At 37.6% G+C, this 20,172-nt stretch overlaps 1 protein-coding gene across 5 annotated transcripts in view; it reads left to right on the top strand.

The window, feature by feature from the left end:
- LOC132830530 (sodium-dependent serotonin transporter-like) overlaps positions 1 to 19,052 on the top strand; it is a 63,037-nt gene extending 43,985 nt beyond the window's left edge. For 2 of the 5 annotated variants that reach the window (XM_060848296.1, XM_060848295.1), the window contains 4 exons: positions 3,607 to 3,706; positions 6,210 to 6,310; positions 11,856 to 12,023; positions 14,789 to 19,052. In XM_060848296.1, coding sequence (XP_060704279.1) covers positions 3,607 to 3,706; positions 6,210 to 6,310; positions 11,856 to 12,023; positions 14,789 to 14,866 — 447 coding nt within the window. In that variant the 3' untranslated portion in view covers positions 14,867 to 19,052. Of the gene's footprint in view, positions 1 to 3,606; positions 3,707 to 6,209; positions 6,311 to 10,855; positions 10,944 to 11,836; positions 12,024 to 14,788 lie in introns of those variants that run through there. The other 3 variants (XR_009646381.1, XM_060848297.1, XM_060848298.1) reach the window with 3 other exon arrangements.
- The last annotated feature ends 1,120 nt before the right edge of the window (positions 19,053 to 20,172 follow it).

The raw sequence follows: 20,172 nt of genomic DNA, 5'->3' as shown, positions 1-20,172 counted from the left end.
CACATAGTGTCTTATATTTGTTCGTGCGTTGTGAGTGTGGCTGGCTTTGCCAGCATGTATTGTCCAATTCCTAATTCCCCTCCAATCTTCCAGTCTCCAAATAGTCAGAGATTAGACATCCCTTGAAAGATGTGTGCCAGAACCACCTGGAGGTTTGGATGGACAGACTATGTGGTAATTACCCGGAAGTTTACACTTTCAATGGGCAAAGATCCAGTGTCTGGACTACTCTGACAAAGTCCCAACTCTGAGTTAGAGTTGGAGAGTTCAGAGGGGTTCTTAGTTACCTTAATAGTTAGCCACAAAATGTTTGACGAATTAAAACCTGTTCTAACCTGTAGCCAATTTGAGTATTGCTGAAAAAAGAGACATTTTGAAACTTGCACTCATCAAAACAAATTTGCAAGAATACCAAACCGAGAGACAAAACCAGCGCTAAAGCTGCAGGAGAGGAGAGGGCTATTGGTTGGCGGGTTATTGGTTGGCTATGTTTTGACAAATCATTGTTCAAATCCTCACCCGCTCATTAACCAATTGTCCCCCTCCTCCTTCACCCACCTACCTCCTCTCCGTTGTGTTCAAATGACTTTGGGACCTCGGAACAGTATTTCCTCACTGAAACATGGCAGCCATCGCCATGTAGCTTCTATGAAGGTCCATTCCTTTGCTTCCTGCATGACTTGCTTAGTGTCACTGTTGGGATTGTACTTGCATCAAAGTTGAACCTGAAACAATCCTGGGAAGATATGTAGGTCACATCTTGTCTGATCTGGGTCTTAGAAAGGGCTTTTGAAGACATGGGAAAACAGAATGAAAGCTTTGCATTCACAACAGCAAGTAACCAAAATGGAAAGTTTTCTGTATAATTTTGCTATGTTTCACTGATGAATGTAAATTTAAACAGATTGATTTAAACATTTAGCTACATTGTGCATTGCAGCTACACGCTATTTTCCTTGGTTAGAGGAATAACTCAGTTTAACCTGTAGACTCCTCCATTGACTTAACCGCTCCCATCATAAGCAGATCATTTAAACTTGTAATATTTGGGTAAATCTCAAGATTCAAATCCTTGCCGATTTTCTTCATCCTTCTCACCACCCCATTCATTAAACAACTCAGATTTTTTTTTTCTGGAGAAGTGTGTTACACAACTGCTTTTATTGCACTTCATAATGTGAGGCAAACACTTTATTACTTAACTGTAATTGGAATGATGTCAATTCTAAATTGTTCAGCAAAATGACACTTGCTTATCATTTTGACTCATTGTTTCCTGGCATGTGTTCAATGGGATCTTGATCAGATGGGCCAATAGTTCTGAGGAGTGGCAGATGGAGTTTAATTTCGATAAATGTGAGGTGCTGCATTTTGGAAAGGCACATCAGGGCAGGACTTATACACTTAATGGTAAGGACCTGGGAGTGTTAATGAACAAAGAGACCTTGGAGTGGAGGTTCATAGTTCATCAAAAGTGGAGTTGCAGGTAGATAGGATAGTGAAGAAGAGATTTGGTATGCTTGCCTTTATTGGTCAGTGCATTGAGTACAGGAGTTGGGAGGTCATGTTGCGACTATACAGGACATTGGTTCGGCCACGTTTGGAGTAGTGTATGCAATTCTGGTCTCCCTCCTATAGGAACAATGTTGTGAAACGTGAAAGGGTTCAGAAAAGATTTACAGGGATGTTGCTTGGATTAGAGATTTTGAGATATAGCAAGAGGCTGAATAGGCTAGGGCTATTATCGGAGGTTTATAAAATCATGAGGGGCATGGTCAGAGTAAATCGGCAAAATTCCCTGGGGTGGGGAGAGTCCAAAACTAAAGAGCCAAGGTTCAGGGTGAGATGGGAAAGACTTAAAAGGGACCCAAGGGGCATTTTTTTCACACAGAAGGTGGTGAGTCTATGGAATGACCTGCCGGAGGAAGTGGTGGAGGCTGGTACAATTCCACCATTTAAAAGACCTCTGGATGGGTATATAAACAGGAAGGGTTTACAGAGATATAGGCCAAATGCTGGCAAATGGGACTAAATTGATATAAATAGGATATCTGGTTGGCATGGACGAGTTGGACTGAAGAGTCCATTTCCGTGTTGTATATCTCTGTGACTCTATCATTCTATGAGAAGAGGACTAAAGAGAGTTATTCCTACATATTAACTGGTTGAAAACTATTGATTCTGGATAAACCAGACCTCCTTCCACATGGACAACATTATCCATATTTTTTAGCAGTGTAGGATTATCCTGCTTTTAGATATCAAGATCACAATTGTGCAATCAAAAAACCCTTTCCTGATTTGTTGTACAATATACCAATTTTTAGATCTCCAAAGCTGGATTTTAATTCCCGGTGGTCCACCGATCAAATAAAATGATGAATTGACAATGAGCCTCTGTTCTCTGTAACCTGTGATCTTGTCAAATCATTCATGCTTTGTCTGCACACCCCTGAGAATTCATATACTGCATTCATATTATTCTTCTTATTAATACCTCTATCAGTCAAACCACCTTCCCTTACCTTTGTAGTTACATGTATGTATCTCTCCATTTGTCAGGTTTCAAACTCCTATTTTTAAGGTTGTGTACATTGGATTTTGTACTTTGTACATGAGGAATCTGATAACTCTGCAAATGTTCTAACCAATATTTATCCCAACACCAATGTCATGCAAACAAATGATCTATTCATTATCTCCTTGTGGGACTTCCCTGCACACAAGTTAGCTGCCATGCTTATGCGCTTCAAAAGTTCTTAACTGTCTGTAAAGCACATTGGGGCACCTTGGTGTCATTATAGCATTATGGAAAGAAATGATTTAATTGTTGTGAAAGTGTCTTGTATGTTGCCCTATAACCTTGCATTTCCCATGGCTAATTCACTTAACCTGCCCATCTCAGGACACTATGGGCAATTCAGCATGGCTGATCCACCTAACCTGCCCATCCCAGGACTCTAAGGGCAATTCAGCATGGCTGATCCACCTAACCTGCCCATCGTTGGACTGTGGGAGGAAACCACACACAGATACAGGGAGAATGTGCAAACTCCACACAGACAGTCGCCCAAAGCAGGAATTGAACCTGGGTCCCTGGCGCTGTGAGCCAGCAGTGCTAACCACTGTACCATTCACTTTCTTATAGCTAAAAAACGTTAATGCAATGGTATTTTGATGAACTGTTGATTTTGTTAGTTGCATTGCGAAGGTGAATAGCACAGTATGAGACAGGTCTTCAAGACTCTATGTTATACATTTACATTTAGGGAATAATGTAGTAACCAAGTCCAGGTTAATGCTGTGGGGACACCATCTTGGTGACATTTAAATTAAATTAATAAAATCTGGAATTGAAAGCTAGTTTTAGCAAAGTTGTTGTTAAAATTCGGTTCACTACTCTGGGAGGAAACCTGCCATTTTAACCCAATTTAAGACTCTAGACTCACAACAATGGCTCTTAACTTACTCTGCCATTTCACATGGTGGTTATTCAGTTCAAGGGGAACTGGAAATGGGCAACAAGTGCTAGACTTGCCAGTGATGCCCACACCTCATAATTGTTTTGAAATGATGAATAATGGTCATACATTTCTGCTATTTCAGGGTGGAGCATTTGTGGTGAAATTTTTTGAAGAATACGCTACTGGAGCTGCTATCATTGCTGTTGTTTTTCTAGAATCAATAGCAGTGTCTTGGTTTTACGGTAAGTGAATTTACACTGAAGAATCATGTGCAACATTGGAGGAACTTGAATTCAGTAAGATAGATTGCTGAACATATTTCTCATCATTGTACATTTGAGGAGCACACGATGTTCAGAACCTAAATGGCTTTAATGGATTGTCCTTTTTAAAAACGTATCCTTTCATCATGTTTCTTTTGCTGAGATTTTACAATATGTTGATCAGATTATGCTTAAAATGATCAGTTTGGTAGCCAGGGAACAAAATTATCTACGCCCGCGATAAAGGATCTGATAGAAAAGCCTGTTACGAGCAATCCCAAGTATAATATTGATGTGATAGTGAAGAACTGTAAGTGAAGCCTTAGCAAAGATGTTACTATTTATGAAGAATCCCAAACTAGGAAGCACATATATGATCATGAGTAAGGAGTCCAAAAAGGACCTCAAGATGCACTCCTTTAACCAAAGTGTGTTAAGAATGAATATTTGTAATGCTTCAATTGTATCGGAGCTTGGTTAGCCTACACCTGAAGTATGTGGGCAGTTTTAGCCTCCTTAACTCCGGAAAGATGTTATTGGCAGAGAGGAACTGCAATGGAGGTTCATCAAACTTGTTCTTGGGATGACGGGATTGTCCTGTGAAGAGAGATTCAGCAAGCCTAGCATTTATTCTTTAGGGTTTTGAAGAATAAGATGTGATTAGATTGAAACCTACAAAATACATAATTGGATAGACTCAGGGAAGATGTTTCTGCCAGTTGTACATCTAGAAAAACATAAAAATAAAGGGGGTGCCACTTAGACCCGAGATGGGAGTTTGTTTTGTACTCGGAGGGCTGTGAACCTTTGGGTTTCTTCATGCCAGAGGGCTGTGGAACCTCAGTGTTTGAGTATGTTTAAGGTAGAGATTTATAGATTTCTGATGACTAATGGCATATAGAGAGGATTATGGCAATTGGGAAGCATTGCATTGAAAATGTTTGATTATCTATGATGGTATAGGATAGCAGGGCAGATAATTTGAATGGCTCACTTCTGTTCCTGTTTTTCTATAAAGGGTAAAAAATGAGGTCTGCAGATGCTGGAGATCACAGCTGCAAATGTGTTGCTGGTTAAAGCACAGCAGGTTAGGCAGCATCCAAGGAATAGGAAATTCGACGTTTCGGGCATAAGCCCTTCATCAGGAATCATGAAGGGCTTATGCCTGAAACGTCGAATTTCCTATTCCTTGGATGCTGCCTAACCTGCTGTGCTTTAACCAGCAACACATTTGCAGCTGTCTTTCTATATCGCACTTGAGGCAAAAAGCATAGATGCATTAGGAGGAAACTAGTTAAAGAAAAAAGGTTTATAGGATATATTGATAGGGATGGATGAAGAGTGGGAGGACGTTTTATGTGAAGTATAAATACTAGTTTAGATTAGATTCCCCTACAGTGTGGAAACAGGCCCTTTGGCCCAACAAATCCACACCAACCCTCAGAAGAGTAATCCATCCAGACCCATTTCCCCTACACCGAATACTATGGGAAATTTAGCATGGCCAATTCACCTAACCTGCGCATCTTTGGATTGTGGGAGGAAACCAGAGCATCCGGAGGAAACCCACACAGACGGTGGGGAGAATGTGCAAACTCCGCACTGACAGTTGCTCAAGGCAGGAAATGAACCTAGGTCCCTGCTGCTGTGAGGTAGCAGTACTAACTACTGAGCCACCGTGCTGTTTGGACCAGTTGGACCAAATGTCTTCTTTCTGTTATGTAAATTGCATATCAGCTTGAGCAAAGTTAAAAATCACACAACACCAGGTTATAATCCAACAGGTTTATTTGGAAGCACTAGCTTTCGGAGCGCTGCTCCTTCATCAGGTGTCTCCAAATCACAGCTTGAGCAATGCAGCCTTAAAAGAAGAGCTAGGGAGATGGCTAAATTAGAAACATAGAATAAACATTCTAGATAAGCTAAACACAGGTTATTTTAAATAAGTGGAAATTGATGACAAATGAACTTCAGCACAGGTATCAGGAAAACATATATGATCCACCAAACAAAGTCAAGCCTCCCGACTACTCCATCATCTTCCAAGAGCCACGTTAAAATCCATCACTTTGATCAAAGTTTTGGTCATCCCCGCAACATTAACTTTATGTCAGTGTCTTTTTTACTTACCAGCACCTTTGTTGAATTGGGACCTTTTTAAGTGCGAGAATGATGCAGGATGTTTTGATAATTAATTATGAAGAACAACGTAAAATCAAAGTTATATATGTTTAGTGACCAAGTTACATTTGCATAACTTGCATGTGCCCCATCCTGTAATCTCCACCTGAAAACTTCACTTGGTTTTGACCCCCATAAGGAGATGGACTAGGAAGATCTTTTGATTAAAAAAAAATCAGTTGTTGCACTCTCATATTGGATTACCAAGAGAGAACGCATCACTAAAGAACTGCTGTATATAGAGCTTCCGTTTGTTTGAATTAATTCCTATTCATTTTCCATTCTGGTCTTATTACTTTAGGAATGAAACGTTTCTGCAGGGATGTTAAAGAAATGCTTGGTTTTAGCCCTGGCTGGTACTGGCAGATATGCTGGTTTGCGATTAGTCCACTTTTCCTACTGGTAAGATTAGCCTTGATGGCAGTTTTTCAACAACTTGTTACTGATTTGTATCTAGTACTAATTAAAGATGGGGCACTCATTTCAAGGCACAGGAAACTGACAATATGGGTGTAACAGCGATCACATAAACATTTGCATTAGCATTGAAGGAATAACACAAATTCTGAGCTTCAATAATATACCCTGTACTTGATCAAGGTGATCTTTCTGTTTCTGTGCAGTACTGTCATATTGAACAAACATTCCGATTTGTAAATGTAAAAGCAGATGTTTACTGTGTGTCCATTGGGATTGAAATGATTTATTTCATGTAAGATATAAAGGCCCTTTCATCTCCTTTGGATGGACCCAAGATGGAATATCAGTGTTAAAATGTGCTTCAATACACAATCCCTGTAAAGAAATTTACTGACCTTTACAAATCAAACAGCCTTTGGAGAGCTTAGATACTCAAAGATAGAACTCTTTGATTGGAAGACTTTTGATATTTTCTCACTGTTCCTTGCCACAAAATCTCTAAATTGTTAGGGTGCAGAAGTAAGCCATGCTTTGCATTTGCACTAACTTTCCAACCAGCATTCTGACTGAACAGCATTCATCTGCCTTTTCCCCATACCCTTGCACATTGTTTCTATCTAAATAAACATCCAGTACCTTATTGAATGCTTCGATTAAGCTTGCTTCTCCCACACTTCCAGGCAGTGCATTCTAGACTGGGACCACTTGTGTGAAAATGTCTTCTCTCATGCCACATTTGTGTGTCACTATATCAAATGCTCTTTGAGAATCCATACATTCTATATCAACAGCATTGACCCTTTCTATTGACCTCTTCAAAAACTCAATTTCCCCTAAGGCTAGCCCTTCCTAATCAACCCATGTGATTACTAATTTTATTCCAGTTATTCAATTTATTTACCATCCAGTCTTGCAGTTCCTTGAGTCAGATGTTTGTTATCACTATAACATCATATTTTCACATGGCAATCTGTACCTGTAATTTCCCCAATCTTATTTACTATACTCTGCATTCACATGCATTTCAACTTCATTAATTTCTCAATTTTCTGTTAATTAAAGGTATATTAAGTAAAGCAATTAATTACTGTGAATCAAAGCCTTTATATTGATAGCCATGGCATTATAGATTTCCTGTAAAGTGTCAAAGAATATTTTAAGTGTCACCCTTCAGTTATGGTACACTATTAACGTTTGCTTGTCTATTAAAATAAGGTCTCAAGACCATAAGATGTAGGAGCAGAATTAAATCATTTGGCCCAACAAATCTGCTCTGCCATTTGGTTATGGCTGATATGTTTCTCAATCTCATTCTCCTGCCTTCGCCCGATAACCCTTGATCCCCGTACTAAACACAAACCTGTCTATCTCTACCTGAAATATACTGAGTGATCTGACCTCCACAAACGTTTGTGGCAATGAGTTCTACAGACTCACCGCTCTCTGGCTGAAAAAGTTCCTCCACATCCCAGTTCTAAAGGGTTGCCCCTTCACTCTGAGGTTGTGCCCTCTTGTCCGAGTCTCTCCTACTTGAGGAAATGTCTACTCTATCCAAGGCTGTCAGTGTTGTGTAAGTTTCAATCAGATCCCCCTCTCATCCTTCTAACCTCCATCAAGTACCGACCCAGAATCCTCAACTGCTCCTCACGTAACAAGCTTTCATCCCCAGGATCGTTCTCTGCTGGAGCCCCTCCAAGGCCAGCACATCCTTCATTAGATACAGTGCCCAAAACTGTCCTCAATATTCTGAATGTGTCTGACGGGAGCCTTATGCTGCCTCAGCAAGTCATCTCTGTTTTTGTATTCTTGAAATGAATGCTAACATTGCATTTGCCTTCCTGACTGCCAACTAAAGCTGCATGTTATCCTTAAGAGAATCCTGAATCCTAAGAACCTTTGTGCTTCAGTTTTCTGAAGCCTTTCCCCATTTGTAAAATAGTCCAAACCTCTATTTTTCCTACCTAAGTACATAATCTTCCACTTTTCCCACGATGTATTCCACCTGCCACTTCTTTGCTCACTCTCCTTGCCTGTTCAAGTCCTTCTGCAGCTTCCTCAAACTACCTGGCCCTCCAGTTATCTACGTGTCGTCTGAAAACTTGGCAACATTGTCTTCAGTTCCTTAACTGGGTTGTTAATCCATAACATGACTAGTTATGGTCCCAACACTGACACCTGGGAACTCCACTAGTCACCAGCTGCCATTCTGAAAAAGAATTCTGCCTGTTAGCCAATCCTGTATCCCTGCCAGTATCTTGCCCCTAATGCCATAGGCTGATACCTTATTTAGTAGCCTCCTGTGTGGCACCTTGTTAAAGGCCTTCTGGAAAACCAACAGATCACAACCACTGACTCTCCTTTGTTAATGTGCTTGTTATGCCCTCTAAAGACTTCTAACAGATTTGTCAGGCATTACCACCCTTGACAAAGCTGTGCTGACTCAGCCTGATTTTACTATGCAAATCCTCTCATGGAGCATTGAGAATGTTATTAATGATAGCACCAAACTGACATTAAAGATACCTGTAATAATTTGAAAGGAGAGCAGGAAGTTTTCCCAGGCCACTATTTGCCCCTTAACCAGCAGTGTCAAACCAGGGCTTTTGCTCAAAACGTTGACTTTCCTGCTCCTCGGATGCTGCCTGATTTGCTGTGCTTTTCCAGCACCACTCTAATTTTGACTATGCCAGCACCGGGCCCATGCCAGGTTCTCTCAGCATTTACCTCATTTTTGTTTGTCACACTTTTCTAAGTACAAATGAGCAGTGGCTTTCCCCTATATTCCATTAGGAACTGTGCATCAATAAAATTATTTTCTGATCATGAAGAAAAAGGATGCCTTGAGGTTGTGACAGGAGCCTCCATAAATATCAGCTCTTTCTGTTATAAGCAAATACCAGACTTCTTCCCCATGTGGATCACTTTCAGTTTGACAGAAGGATGAGGTATTAGTGGGACTTAAACTGATTTAATGTGAAAAATAGTCTTGTGGAAGTATTATTCCCCAAATAGCATGGTGATTTTGGTAGGTTAGAAATTTAATTAGTATCAGAAAGGTACATTATAGTCTGTAACCCCACCCAAAGCTGGTGGTCAGTTAGTTCATTTGACTGGACACCTGGTTTGCTTTGCAGAATGACATTAACAGTGTGGATTCAATTCCCACATCAGCCGAGGTTACCCCCTTCTTAACCTGTTCCCTCACCTGAGGTGTGGTGACCGTCAGGTTAAACTCTCTCTACTGAGAGAGCAGCCTCATGGCTATCTGGAACTATGGTAACTTCTCCTTTACGGAGGTGTCAAAGACCACCTTTGTTACTTAATACAAAAGTGGAAAGCAGAAATTGGAAGTTAAAATGTTATTGATATTTCCATGGCAAACTTATAAAATCTTCCAATAAAGATTTTTATCAGCATCTCTGTTTGGATCTTTTCCTGGTGATTTTTTTTAATATATATATTTAAACTCAAGTATTAACATCAGTGAAACAGCTTTGGAGGAATGCCAGCACCTTGCAACATAGGCAAAACTGATTTGACGAATTGCACACAAAGCTAATCCTTGTGGGTTACTATTATTAATTGATACAGTAACTGCCTTTGGATCCTCAAATTCATTAAAATCTCCCAACATGTTCCTTTAATGATGCAATTGCTATTCATCATTTAAAGAAATGGTTTGTTGAAAATGCTCACTCTTTAACTACTGGAATTGAAAGTATCTATTTCAATACAGCTTGATTTTTACTTCATAGACCCTACACCTATGACACTGCAACTTGGAACAAAATCGCAGCTTATTTCAATTAATATCTCCACCTTAGCCTGAATTGCAGTTGTGTTGGCTCAAGTTTTTTCTCATTTAAACTGTGAATGCATAAAATTAAGAGCAAGAAAATGTTTAAAAATCAGGTCAAATATCTTGGAAGGGAATATTTCAGAACAAGATTTATTTGGCAGACTCAAGAATAGATATTTAACTTGAATGAACCCATTAAATAAAGCCACTTGACAATCTGTTGATAATGGTTTTAGATCCCAAGCTGTCCCATCAATGCATTATCTAAATACCACAACCATAATAAAATTAATTTACTACTAAGCCAAGTACATTATTTTTGTAACTGCAATGTTACATTGTGAAATATTTTGTTGAAGTTAACTCATTGTGTATCACAGGTTAGGTCTGCTAAAGTTCATAGTTCATGAAAGGCTACATCCATTGGGTGGAAATATAGAAGTCCTATCAAATTAATATTCATAGAAACAAAGCAAATTGTGTATGTGCATACATTTATATTTCAGTTCAAATGGGCATTGGTTCCAATAAATCTGAGCAACAAGCAATACCATCCTTACACCATTTAACATGAACTGTTGCTGTGATTTGTATCCAACATACCGATGCCTGAATGAGTAATGGTCATGGACTCTTGTACCATTTTTAGGAGGTCTTGTGAGGAAAAAAATAAATTATTGCTGAAAATGGAGATATGTTGCTGAAGCTTTTCATTTTGTTCTTATCAGGACAAATTAAAGAAATACTACAGGAGAAAACAATAGTTAACTATTGCTCAAAAGGAAGCAACAAGTTACCAGCTGTCTGTGCTCCCATGTAAGATTTTTTAAAAGTGCAAGACTTGAACATATTCCTTTTGTTTGCAGGGAACAGGTCTTTGTGTAAGCTTCAAGCAAGAATAAATGAGCTACACTGAGCTCAACTGATCATCCTAAATTATTCATTGATGCATGCTTAAGATTATTTAGCATATGCTACCTATTTATGGAATGATATCCAACAGATGGTATTTGTTTTGGATTTAACAAGCTTAGGTTGGTTGAGTACAATCTGTATTCTGCCCATCACAAATATCTGAAGGAACATGCTAAGTGAAAAGCTTTGGTAAAAGTTTTTTTAAAGCGACATTCAAGTTCTGCATTGCCAATCTCCTTTCAGAAAAATTGGTGGTCAATTTTTGTCCATAGCAAGGACATATTCTTGATAGTGGAATGACATTGACACTAAATGTAAATAATTATAAACAGAAAATTATGTTAAATATTCTTTAAAGTTTAATATACTTTACTACAAATCATTACTCAAAGTATTCAAAAAGAACAGAACATTGTGCAAGCTTGCTGAGTTTTCTAAAGAAACTCAATTTGGAAATAAATAAAAGGGAGAAGTGTTGAACAAGGAAATTTAGTGTACTGCTGGACTGTTGTGACAAAGTATCTTTTGAATTTGGAGAAATTGGAAGACTTAGGGCAACTCTGTCCTAAGTGACTATCTAACCCATGTTATATCTGATCTGGGAATTAAATGCAAATTAAATGTGTCTGTAGCCATATTTAAACAGATGATACTTTACTCAACTCTAACTGTGAGAATGCTTCATAGCATTATCAAACTTTTCAATAAACAACTCTTTGGCATCACTGAAAAAGGATAGATACAATTTGTTGTAAATCTGTATTTGATTGTTTCTCTCTTTCTGTTAACAACAGCTGTCCTATTTTTCAACAGTTCATCATTGGCAGTTTCCTGTCAACCCCTCTAGAACTTAAGCTCTTTAGTTATTCATATCCCTATTGGACTACAGTAGTTGGCTACTGCATTGGTACTTCAACATTTATCTGTGTTCCATCCTACATGGTTTACAAAATTATAATTACTCCAGGAACATTTAAACAGGTATGTGGCAGATGTTCAAGTGAGTCTTCACATTCAGTTTGAGTGACTAGTGGGGACAAGACCCTGGAAAGCAAACAATGTTCAGATTATTCCAAGGGAACTATGCAAGTGTCACAGATTGACCGGCTGTTTGAAATGCTTGCTTGCTGATTCATTTGTTTATTTTCAGAAGTGTGTTTGATATCTCCTCATTGTTTAAGTGTAGAAGGAATTTGTATCTAGCTTCCTATTCGTTTTCTGCCAATTTTCTCATCTGCTTTGCAGAATAGTTTTTTTTAAATTCTGGGGTAAAAGCTCCACGGGCATTAAACACTTTGCAATAGCTTACCCATTTTACATTCTTGGTAGCCCCATAATTGTGAGACGGGGACTCAGTCAGTGGGAGCTCTGAATTGCCTGTCCTTCACAATTTCAGGACTTCAGTATGAACCTAATCAAATGTAGTAACTGAAAAATAAAGTTAAAAGTTCAAAGCCCAGAGTGCTGCATGGCACCAAGTTTTGTACGCAGTAAAAATCTGAACCCATTGCTGCTCTTACTCAAATAGTATAGATCATTCTGGAAAGAGTGGCTGGAATGCTTTAAGAAGCAGAAACATGAGCTAATTATTCCATTCCAGGGAAAGAGGGAGAGACAGCGGAGGCCCAGGCTAATGCTCTAGTGACAATTTCAGACACTGTCACAGCAGCTGGTGCTGTTTCAATTCAATTAATAAACCTGGAATATAAAGTTAATCCCAGTAATGATGGCTGTGACCACGAACAATCATTGTTATAAAAACCATTTGGTTTGCTAATTTCCTTTAGGAAAAGAAACCTGCCTTTCTTATCCAGTTTGGCCTAAAATACACCTTAGACACCCAGAAATTTAGTTGACTTTTAACTGCCCTATGAAATGGCCTGGAAGCTGCTTAAGGAAATTAGGGACGTGTAACAAATGCTGACCTTAGCTGTGAAAGCCGCGTCCCCCTGAAAGACTAAAGCAACTCAGGAACAAAAATTGAACTACCAGAACCAACATCCTGGCTGAAATGAATGGACCTAGCACAGACCAAATACTGAAATAGGGAACATCCTGAGGGATTGGTATTGTGCACTTGCCTTGGATGTTGTTTTAGGTAAAATCCCTGATGAAGGGCTTTTGCCCGAAACGTTGATTTTCCCTGCTCCTCGGATGCTGCCTGACCTGTGCTTTTCCAGCACCACTCTAATCTAGACCTTCGGTGTTGTTTTAATCCAGTTGCTAGACTCCTGACTTTGAGTCATCACTACAGTTTTAAGGCCCATTCCAGGCCTACTAGCATGGAACCGAATTATTAAGCCTTAATTGGAACAGGCACAGAGGCAACTAGCCAGGAAATTTCTCACAGCCCACTAGCATGCTGGATCCCTGATTTCATCCAATTGCTGGGCTATTTTCACAGATACATATGAACAAATTACAGGTCTACCTGCCCTCTGTCTCTTTGTCTTTGGAGGCTATCGTTTGCTTCATCAGTGTTTGCTTTGGGAACCCTCGAAGCATCTTTACTTGGATAATAAGCCTGGCACAGTCACAGCTGATCAGCTTTCTCACGTAGTGCAGGCATCTGATGCTCATTTGAGCTGGACAGTGGGGTCCAAAAACTCTCAGCTAAAATCTTGGTGATGGTCTGGCTTGATAATTTTTTGCTTTCCTCCTTCAATTAAAACCGCAGCAATTTGGTTGTTCACCTCAACAAATAAATCCCACTCAGACTAATGGTTTAATAGTTACATACAAAGAACCTAGCTTCATAGTCAATAAAATGATCATGTCATGAAATAGTTATGCCCATTAGACAAATGAAATATGTAAATATTGTAAGTGATTGTTACAAATTTTCATGAATCATTGATCCCACTTCTTTCCTTTAGCATTCACAGCAATCGTGCTTTTTCCTCAAAAGGAGTTAATGGACATTAGAGTGATGTTCCACTGAAAGTACTGTGCCTAAGATACCATGCTGAAGTGTCTACTTAACCAGTCTAGTTAATTCTGTCCTCAACCAGCATTGGCAAACAGCTCATACATTCTACTGCCACTGGATTACAATCAACTTTTTTCAACTCCCCATGCCTATGGGGACAATTTGAAGACCATTTCAAGCACCTAATTGACTGTCTAAGAATTAAGGCAAATTTCTGATCTGTGTGGTTCAGTATCACAGATAGCTATTCATTTCTCCACTGTTGGGAAGAATTGGCGTGTACAGTTTATTACACCCAATAATTTTAGGTTATACTCTTAAAACTTGTTACAAACATTTAGTTTTTGAAGCAATTTGACAAGGCATATTTTCTTTTATATTCAGTCAAGGGATGTAGACATGACTACATTTACTGACCATCCATACTTGGCCCAGAGAACCATACCAATTTGTAACTATATTTCATGATGGAGAAATAAATGTTTTGGCTTGTGAACAACGCAACAGACACATTACAGGATGTGGTGCTTTTCTAAAAGTTTAGTGTGTGCAGAATGGTTGCAGTTTTTATTGGACTGTTGTCAGGCAGACACTTCTGTAAAATTAAAACAGCACTATTGTAGATTACATTATTGTGCTATTACAGCTTGTATTCCATTATAATTTCATGACAGTATAAGAAAGCTGATTTTCTTGTTTTATAAGTATGAATCAGTAATTTGTGTATTTTACACAATGTTGATTCAAAGAATGTCTTTTAATTGTATACCAAATAAATTATATGTAATAACATACTTAAAACTTGTTTTTTTAACAGCGATTGTTAAGAAGTATCACTCCAGAAGTTGACGAAAATGAAACTCCTAATTCTGGTATCCACCTGAATTCTGTTTGATATAACCATGATGGGTCTTACCTTCTTGGACTGACTGCTCAGATCAGTCAATGATATTTGAGAGGTCAAACTCAAACCCCAAATTATTATGCTACACATTGTTTTTATAATAAATGAGTACCAGTGACTGGAGACTGTTGCTATGTCCTAAAATGATGTATTTTGTGTATTTTGAAGCAATTGGTATTGTAATTATAGTCAAGCAATTTATTGTTGAATTACAACATCAGAATTTTTTATGACCAAGCTGCCAAAGCAACATTTCAAAGATAATTAGAAATTTAGTTTTAACATAAGATGGAGTTTGGTTTGGTTGTTAAAGGTTACATGAAGTCATTGTAATTGGCTTGTGTATTTGTTCAAAAGTGAAAATTGTTGACTTTTAGTCCAAGTGTAGTCATGAACCTGATTTTTGATGTATTTGATGGAAGACTTCACATCTATGTTCAGGGTGCCTTATCCATTATATGCTGTATTTAAATATTAATCATTGCTTTTATATTTTAAAAAAACTGCAGATAAATGGGAAATAAAGTGACCAAAAGGAAGAGGTAGCTGGAATAGCAAAAACTGATTTTTGTAATACAACATTCAAAACAAATCATTTAAAATATTGATCGTAATTTTTATAAACCATTTCATACTTACATTTTTATATTTGAAGCTTCAAGACTCTGTTAAGTACTCACGTAAGAGCATTGAGTGACAGGAATTGGGAGGTCATGTTGCAGCTGTACAGGACATTGGTTAGGCCACTTTTGGAATAGTGTGTGCAATTCTGGTCTCCTTTCTATTGGAAGGATGTTGTAAGAGTTCAGAAAAGCTGTATAAGGATTTGAACTATAGGCTGGGGCTGTTTTCCCTGGACTGTCAGAATAGGAAAAATTTCAGAGGGATATGGACCAAATGCTGGCAAAGGAGACTAGATTAGGTTAGGATATCTGGTCGGCATGAATGAGTTGGTCTGTTTCACTGCTCTACTGTTGTTCAAAATTAATGCGATGGTTACCCTGGACATTGTAGTCAAGTAGCAACTTGAAAGCATTGAAAATTAATTGAACATCCACTGACAAGATTGTTGTAATTCAAACTACATCCAGGTGGTAGTATAATCCTTTGTCTTCACATATCTGATGACTGAGCTGCTAAATTTTGATACACATCAATGTGTGTGGCATTTTTAACCAACCTACTTACTTCTTTCAGGACTATGATACTACAGCTGTTGTTCTGAGCTTATAAAGTTGCCCATGGTAGTTGAGTAACGTATGCTTGGTCATGTTTTGATGGAAATTAAATTCATTGTAATTAATCCAGCTTCGTAGAAAGAGAGACGAATTACTCAATGCAAAAGAAAAACTTCCCTTTTGATATAGAAGTCCAATTCTATGTTAGGTGAAGATTTCTACTGCAAAGAAAGGAAATCTACAAGACCATTTACCTTGCAGTTATCACTTTACATTGGGTCATGAAATAAAATGTGTTATACCTAGACATTTTAGAAGGCATCATCAGTCATTTGCATAATTGTTCTAGCAAGATTCATCACAATTCTCTTAAAAAGCCACTGCTACATAATTCAATCAATTAACAAGACATTAATTGACTATTGTTTGAATCAGAGTTCATGTCTTATACTCTCTGTGATGTTGTTTGCTCAGTTCTGAAGTGAGACCGATTCGCAGTTATTTTCCTATAGTTACGTAAAATGATGGCACATTTCTGCTGCATCTGACCATGCAGATTAAGTTTCTTCTAATCAAAACACTATTCGCAGACAAATGTGAACTGCTATAAATGTAAATATTTAAAATTTCATTTTTAAAAAAATGACCAGACCAAATTATTTTGTCCTGAGGTAGATGAATTGAAAGTATTGATTGTAACAAAGGAAAACAGATTGATTTCCCTACAGCAACAATGATTTTGACTTTTTCTTCTCAGCTGCTTATTATTTCATTGTACAGCCAGAGAGGATTGAACAATTTGGCTACAGTCTCCCCTGGTATTGCTTCTGCCAAAAGAAACCAGTTAACAACACAGTAAGATGAAAAATATTTTAAAATAGAATTTTTTTTACTAAGACAAAGTAAGAACAATCCTGCATTAAACAAGACACTCAAAAGTGATCCACATCTGAAATTGAATGTATATATGTTCTCTTAATGTGAAATGGTTTTGTTGAGGGGTTTTGTCATTTAATAAATTATTTACTGGATTGTGTTGTTGAATTGAAAATCATTAGCTAAGAATCTAATTAAATTGAGACCCAGAAGATGAATGAGCCCATTAAAACAATAAACTGAATAAGAACACACAGATTTGGATAGGAATGGATCAGTCGGCTTCAATAGCCTGCTTTAGCATTCAGTAACATCATTGCTGAGCTGTTTGTGGCCTCGACTCTATATTCCAGCCTACTACTAATAACTAGACACCCTTGTTAGTTAGGAATGTATCTAACACTTCCTCAAAAGTATTCAATGATGATGAATATTGATTGTAAGCACATTTGAAAAATTCTAAATATTATATACAGTGCAAAACACTCCATTGGGTGGCCTGCGAATTAATTCAATGTTAAAACACCTGAAAACATTCTGCTGTGATTGTGATGAAACTGCCTCTGCCCTTCCTACCTTGGTTAAGTTTAAGTAATCCTTTTTGCTGAATTAAATTCCAATTGATCTTACTCCTGTTGCCCAAATCTGCCTCGACAGCTTGGTTAACCACTTCCACCATTCAGGGCACAATGAGCCAGACCAAACCATCCACAAAAAAGGCACAAATTCCTTTATGACAGTGGTGGAGCAGATCTTTTCCCATTGCAGGGGTGGGGTCAACAGCCGGGGGCACCATCATATTTATGGCTAATAAGAAATTGCTTGATGCAGAGGGTGGTTAATTTTGGAATTGTCTTTTTTTCCTGCAAACCAAATTCTCGTACAATTTAGGCAGCAAACATATCCTGGAAAGAAAGCCAAAAATCCCTCAACAGCAACATATTATCATTTAAGTGAACTAGCTGTGAACATCTCCATGTACAAACAGGAGTAAAGTACTTTGATCAAAGAATTGAATGATAAGTAGGCTCAAGTACATTATCCAGTTATGATAAGGATAAACAGATCAATATCCTTGAATCACCTTGTAAGAGACGGTACAAACACAAGTAGTCATGGCGAATGTATATTATTTTTACCCACTGATCACACAGTTAAACAGTTCCAGGTAATCGTCCAGAACTGAAGGGGATAGGTTTAGGGTGAGAGAGGAAAGATTTAAAAGGGACCTAAGGGCCAATATTTCCACACAAAGGGTGGTGCACATGTGGGATGAACTGCCAGTGGAAGTGGGAGGCTGGTACAATTACAACATTTAAAGGCATCTGAATGGGTATATGAATAGGAAGGATTTAGAAGGATATGGGCCAAGTGCTGGCAAATGGGACTAGATTAATTTAGGATATCTGGTTGGCATGGACAAGTTGGACCAAAGGGTGTGTTTCTGTGTTGTATAACTCTATGTCTATGAGAAGATAGTTGTGAATCATAATATTTGCCTTTTTTTTGACATTAAAATGTGAGGGTTTTTTTTGTCTGTCATTTATATTGATGCCCTTCCATCAGTAATGGGACTATGAACCATTATTCCTTTAGTCAGCCCAGGGAAAAGTGCCTGTAATTGAATAGCTTGCACTGTCCAGTGCGAATTAAAATATTTCTTCATATTGGGTTATCGACAAAACTTCCCACAATATGAGAACCAGACACATAGAAAAGCTGAGTATAAACTGGGACTAATAAATTGGCTTTAGATCAAATTGTCAGAATGATGGCTGATAAACTAATATAACATTATCTTGTGCTGATTATGATTTCACAGCATTCCAGTCATTCATAAAATGTACTTGGGATTTGTTGCACATTAAAGAGATCATCAAATGCTCTTTACAGTGCACACAGCTATGTTCATTTTTGTTAAGTACAGTATTTTCATATTTGTGAGGTTGCTTATGCAACTGCCAGTGTATGAATCCATTTTTGTATGTCTTCTGTGTTTGTTGCACAAGTCTGTACGTTTATTGACTGCGTCAGTTATATATTACTGTCTAATGTCTTCGTCTAGCTTTTGTATGTATGCAAATTATATTTCTAAATTGTTGTAGTAATTATATCTTGCAAATGTGTGCCTACAGTTACTATTATTTTACATGATTAAATAAAAGTTTATGATTTCCATTAATTAGAGTGATGACTTAATAAATTTGTATGGAGGTAAAATTGTTACATGTACATCTAATTGCTTCCTGCCCAACCACAACATTCATTTGTAGGATCATGGAAAGTGGCAATTTTTCTTTTTGTTTTTGAAAACACCAGACTAAAGAAATAGTATTTAAAAATATCCTATTTAAAACATTGTTCAAAAGTGAATTTAATTTCCTGCAAGTTGGAGAGATTTAGAAAATAGCCAAGTTAATTTCAATTTCTTCCTGTGACAAAATGGAAGTTTTGATACCCTGACAAGCCTTTGAGGAAGACAGCAATGTTGTTGCTAAGACAAGGATAAAGAAATATCAATAAAGTACTCTAAAAGGCAAGTGCTCAATCCACAAGGCTTCCATTATGAGCTGACCAGATTTAGTTCTCTACTGTATATAAGAGAGACCATCATCCGCATAGAACAAGAAATAAATCCTGCTGTTTGAAGCAATTATTTTCATTTTGTAGACTGTTGTTCAAAAAAACACAGGAGAAAAGATGCTGCACACTATTTACACATTTCAAAACAAATCATACCCTTGTGCAAGGAAAACAGAAAATTTCCAAGTTGCACTGAGATTAATTCACTGATGGTCCTTACCAGAATAGCATTAATATACTGGAATGTGATACCCAATCATGAATTCAGAATTTATATTTTATTCTATATAAAAAGTATGACTATATGATGGAGAATCACAAACTAAACACTACACCATTTAAATTTTTGAAAGTTATTTTGCAAAAACCAAATTTACAACTGTGGTTTAGTTTGTTAGTACATTGGTACACATTTGGATAGTGCTGTGGATCAGACCAAACCCCCTCAAAATATATTCAGAAGATAGCCCGGAGCCTAACTTCTTGTTATTTTCAAGGTAACTATAAGACTTTGTATTCCGGATACAATTCGTTTGGTCAAACTAAACGTTAAACAAAACATACTATATTGTTACACTACACTAGATAAAATAAAAAAAGAAAATTGGCTTAACTAACTACTGAAATGTTTAATAATATATAGTAACATCCCAAAAACAC

Source organism: Hemiscyllium ocellatum, chromosome 31 (genome assembly GCF_020745735.1).
Source record: "Hemiscyllium ocellatum isolate sHemOce1 chromosome 31, sHemOce1.pat.X.cur, whole genome shotgun sequence".
Classification (NCBI taxonomy): domain Eukaryota; kingdom Metazoa; phylum Chordata; class Chondrichthyes; order Orectolobiformes; family Hemiscylliidae; genus Hemiscyllium; species Hemiscyllium ocellatum.
The sequence above is the reverse complement of the archived record's forward strand: the minus strand, read 5'-3'. Positions and strand labels throughout refer to the sequence as shown.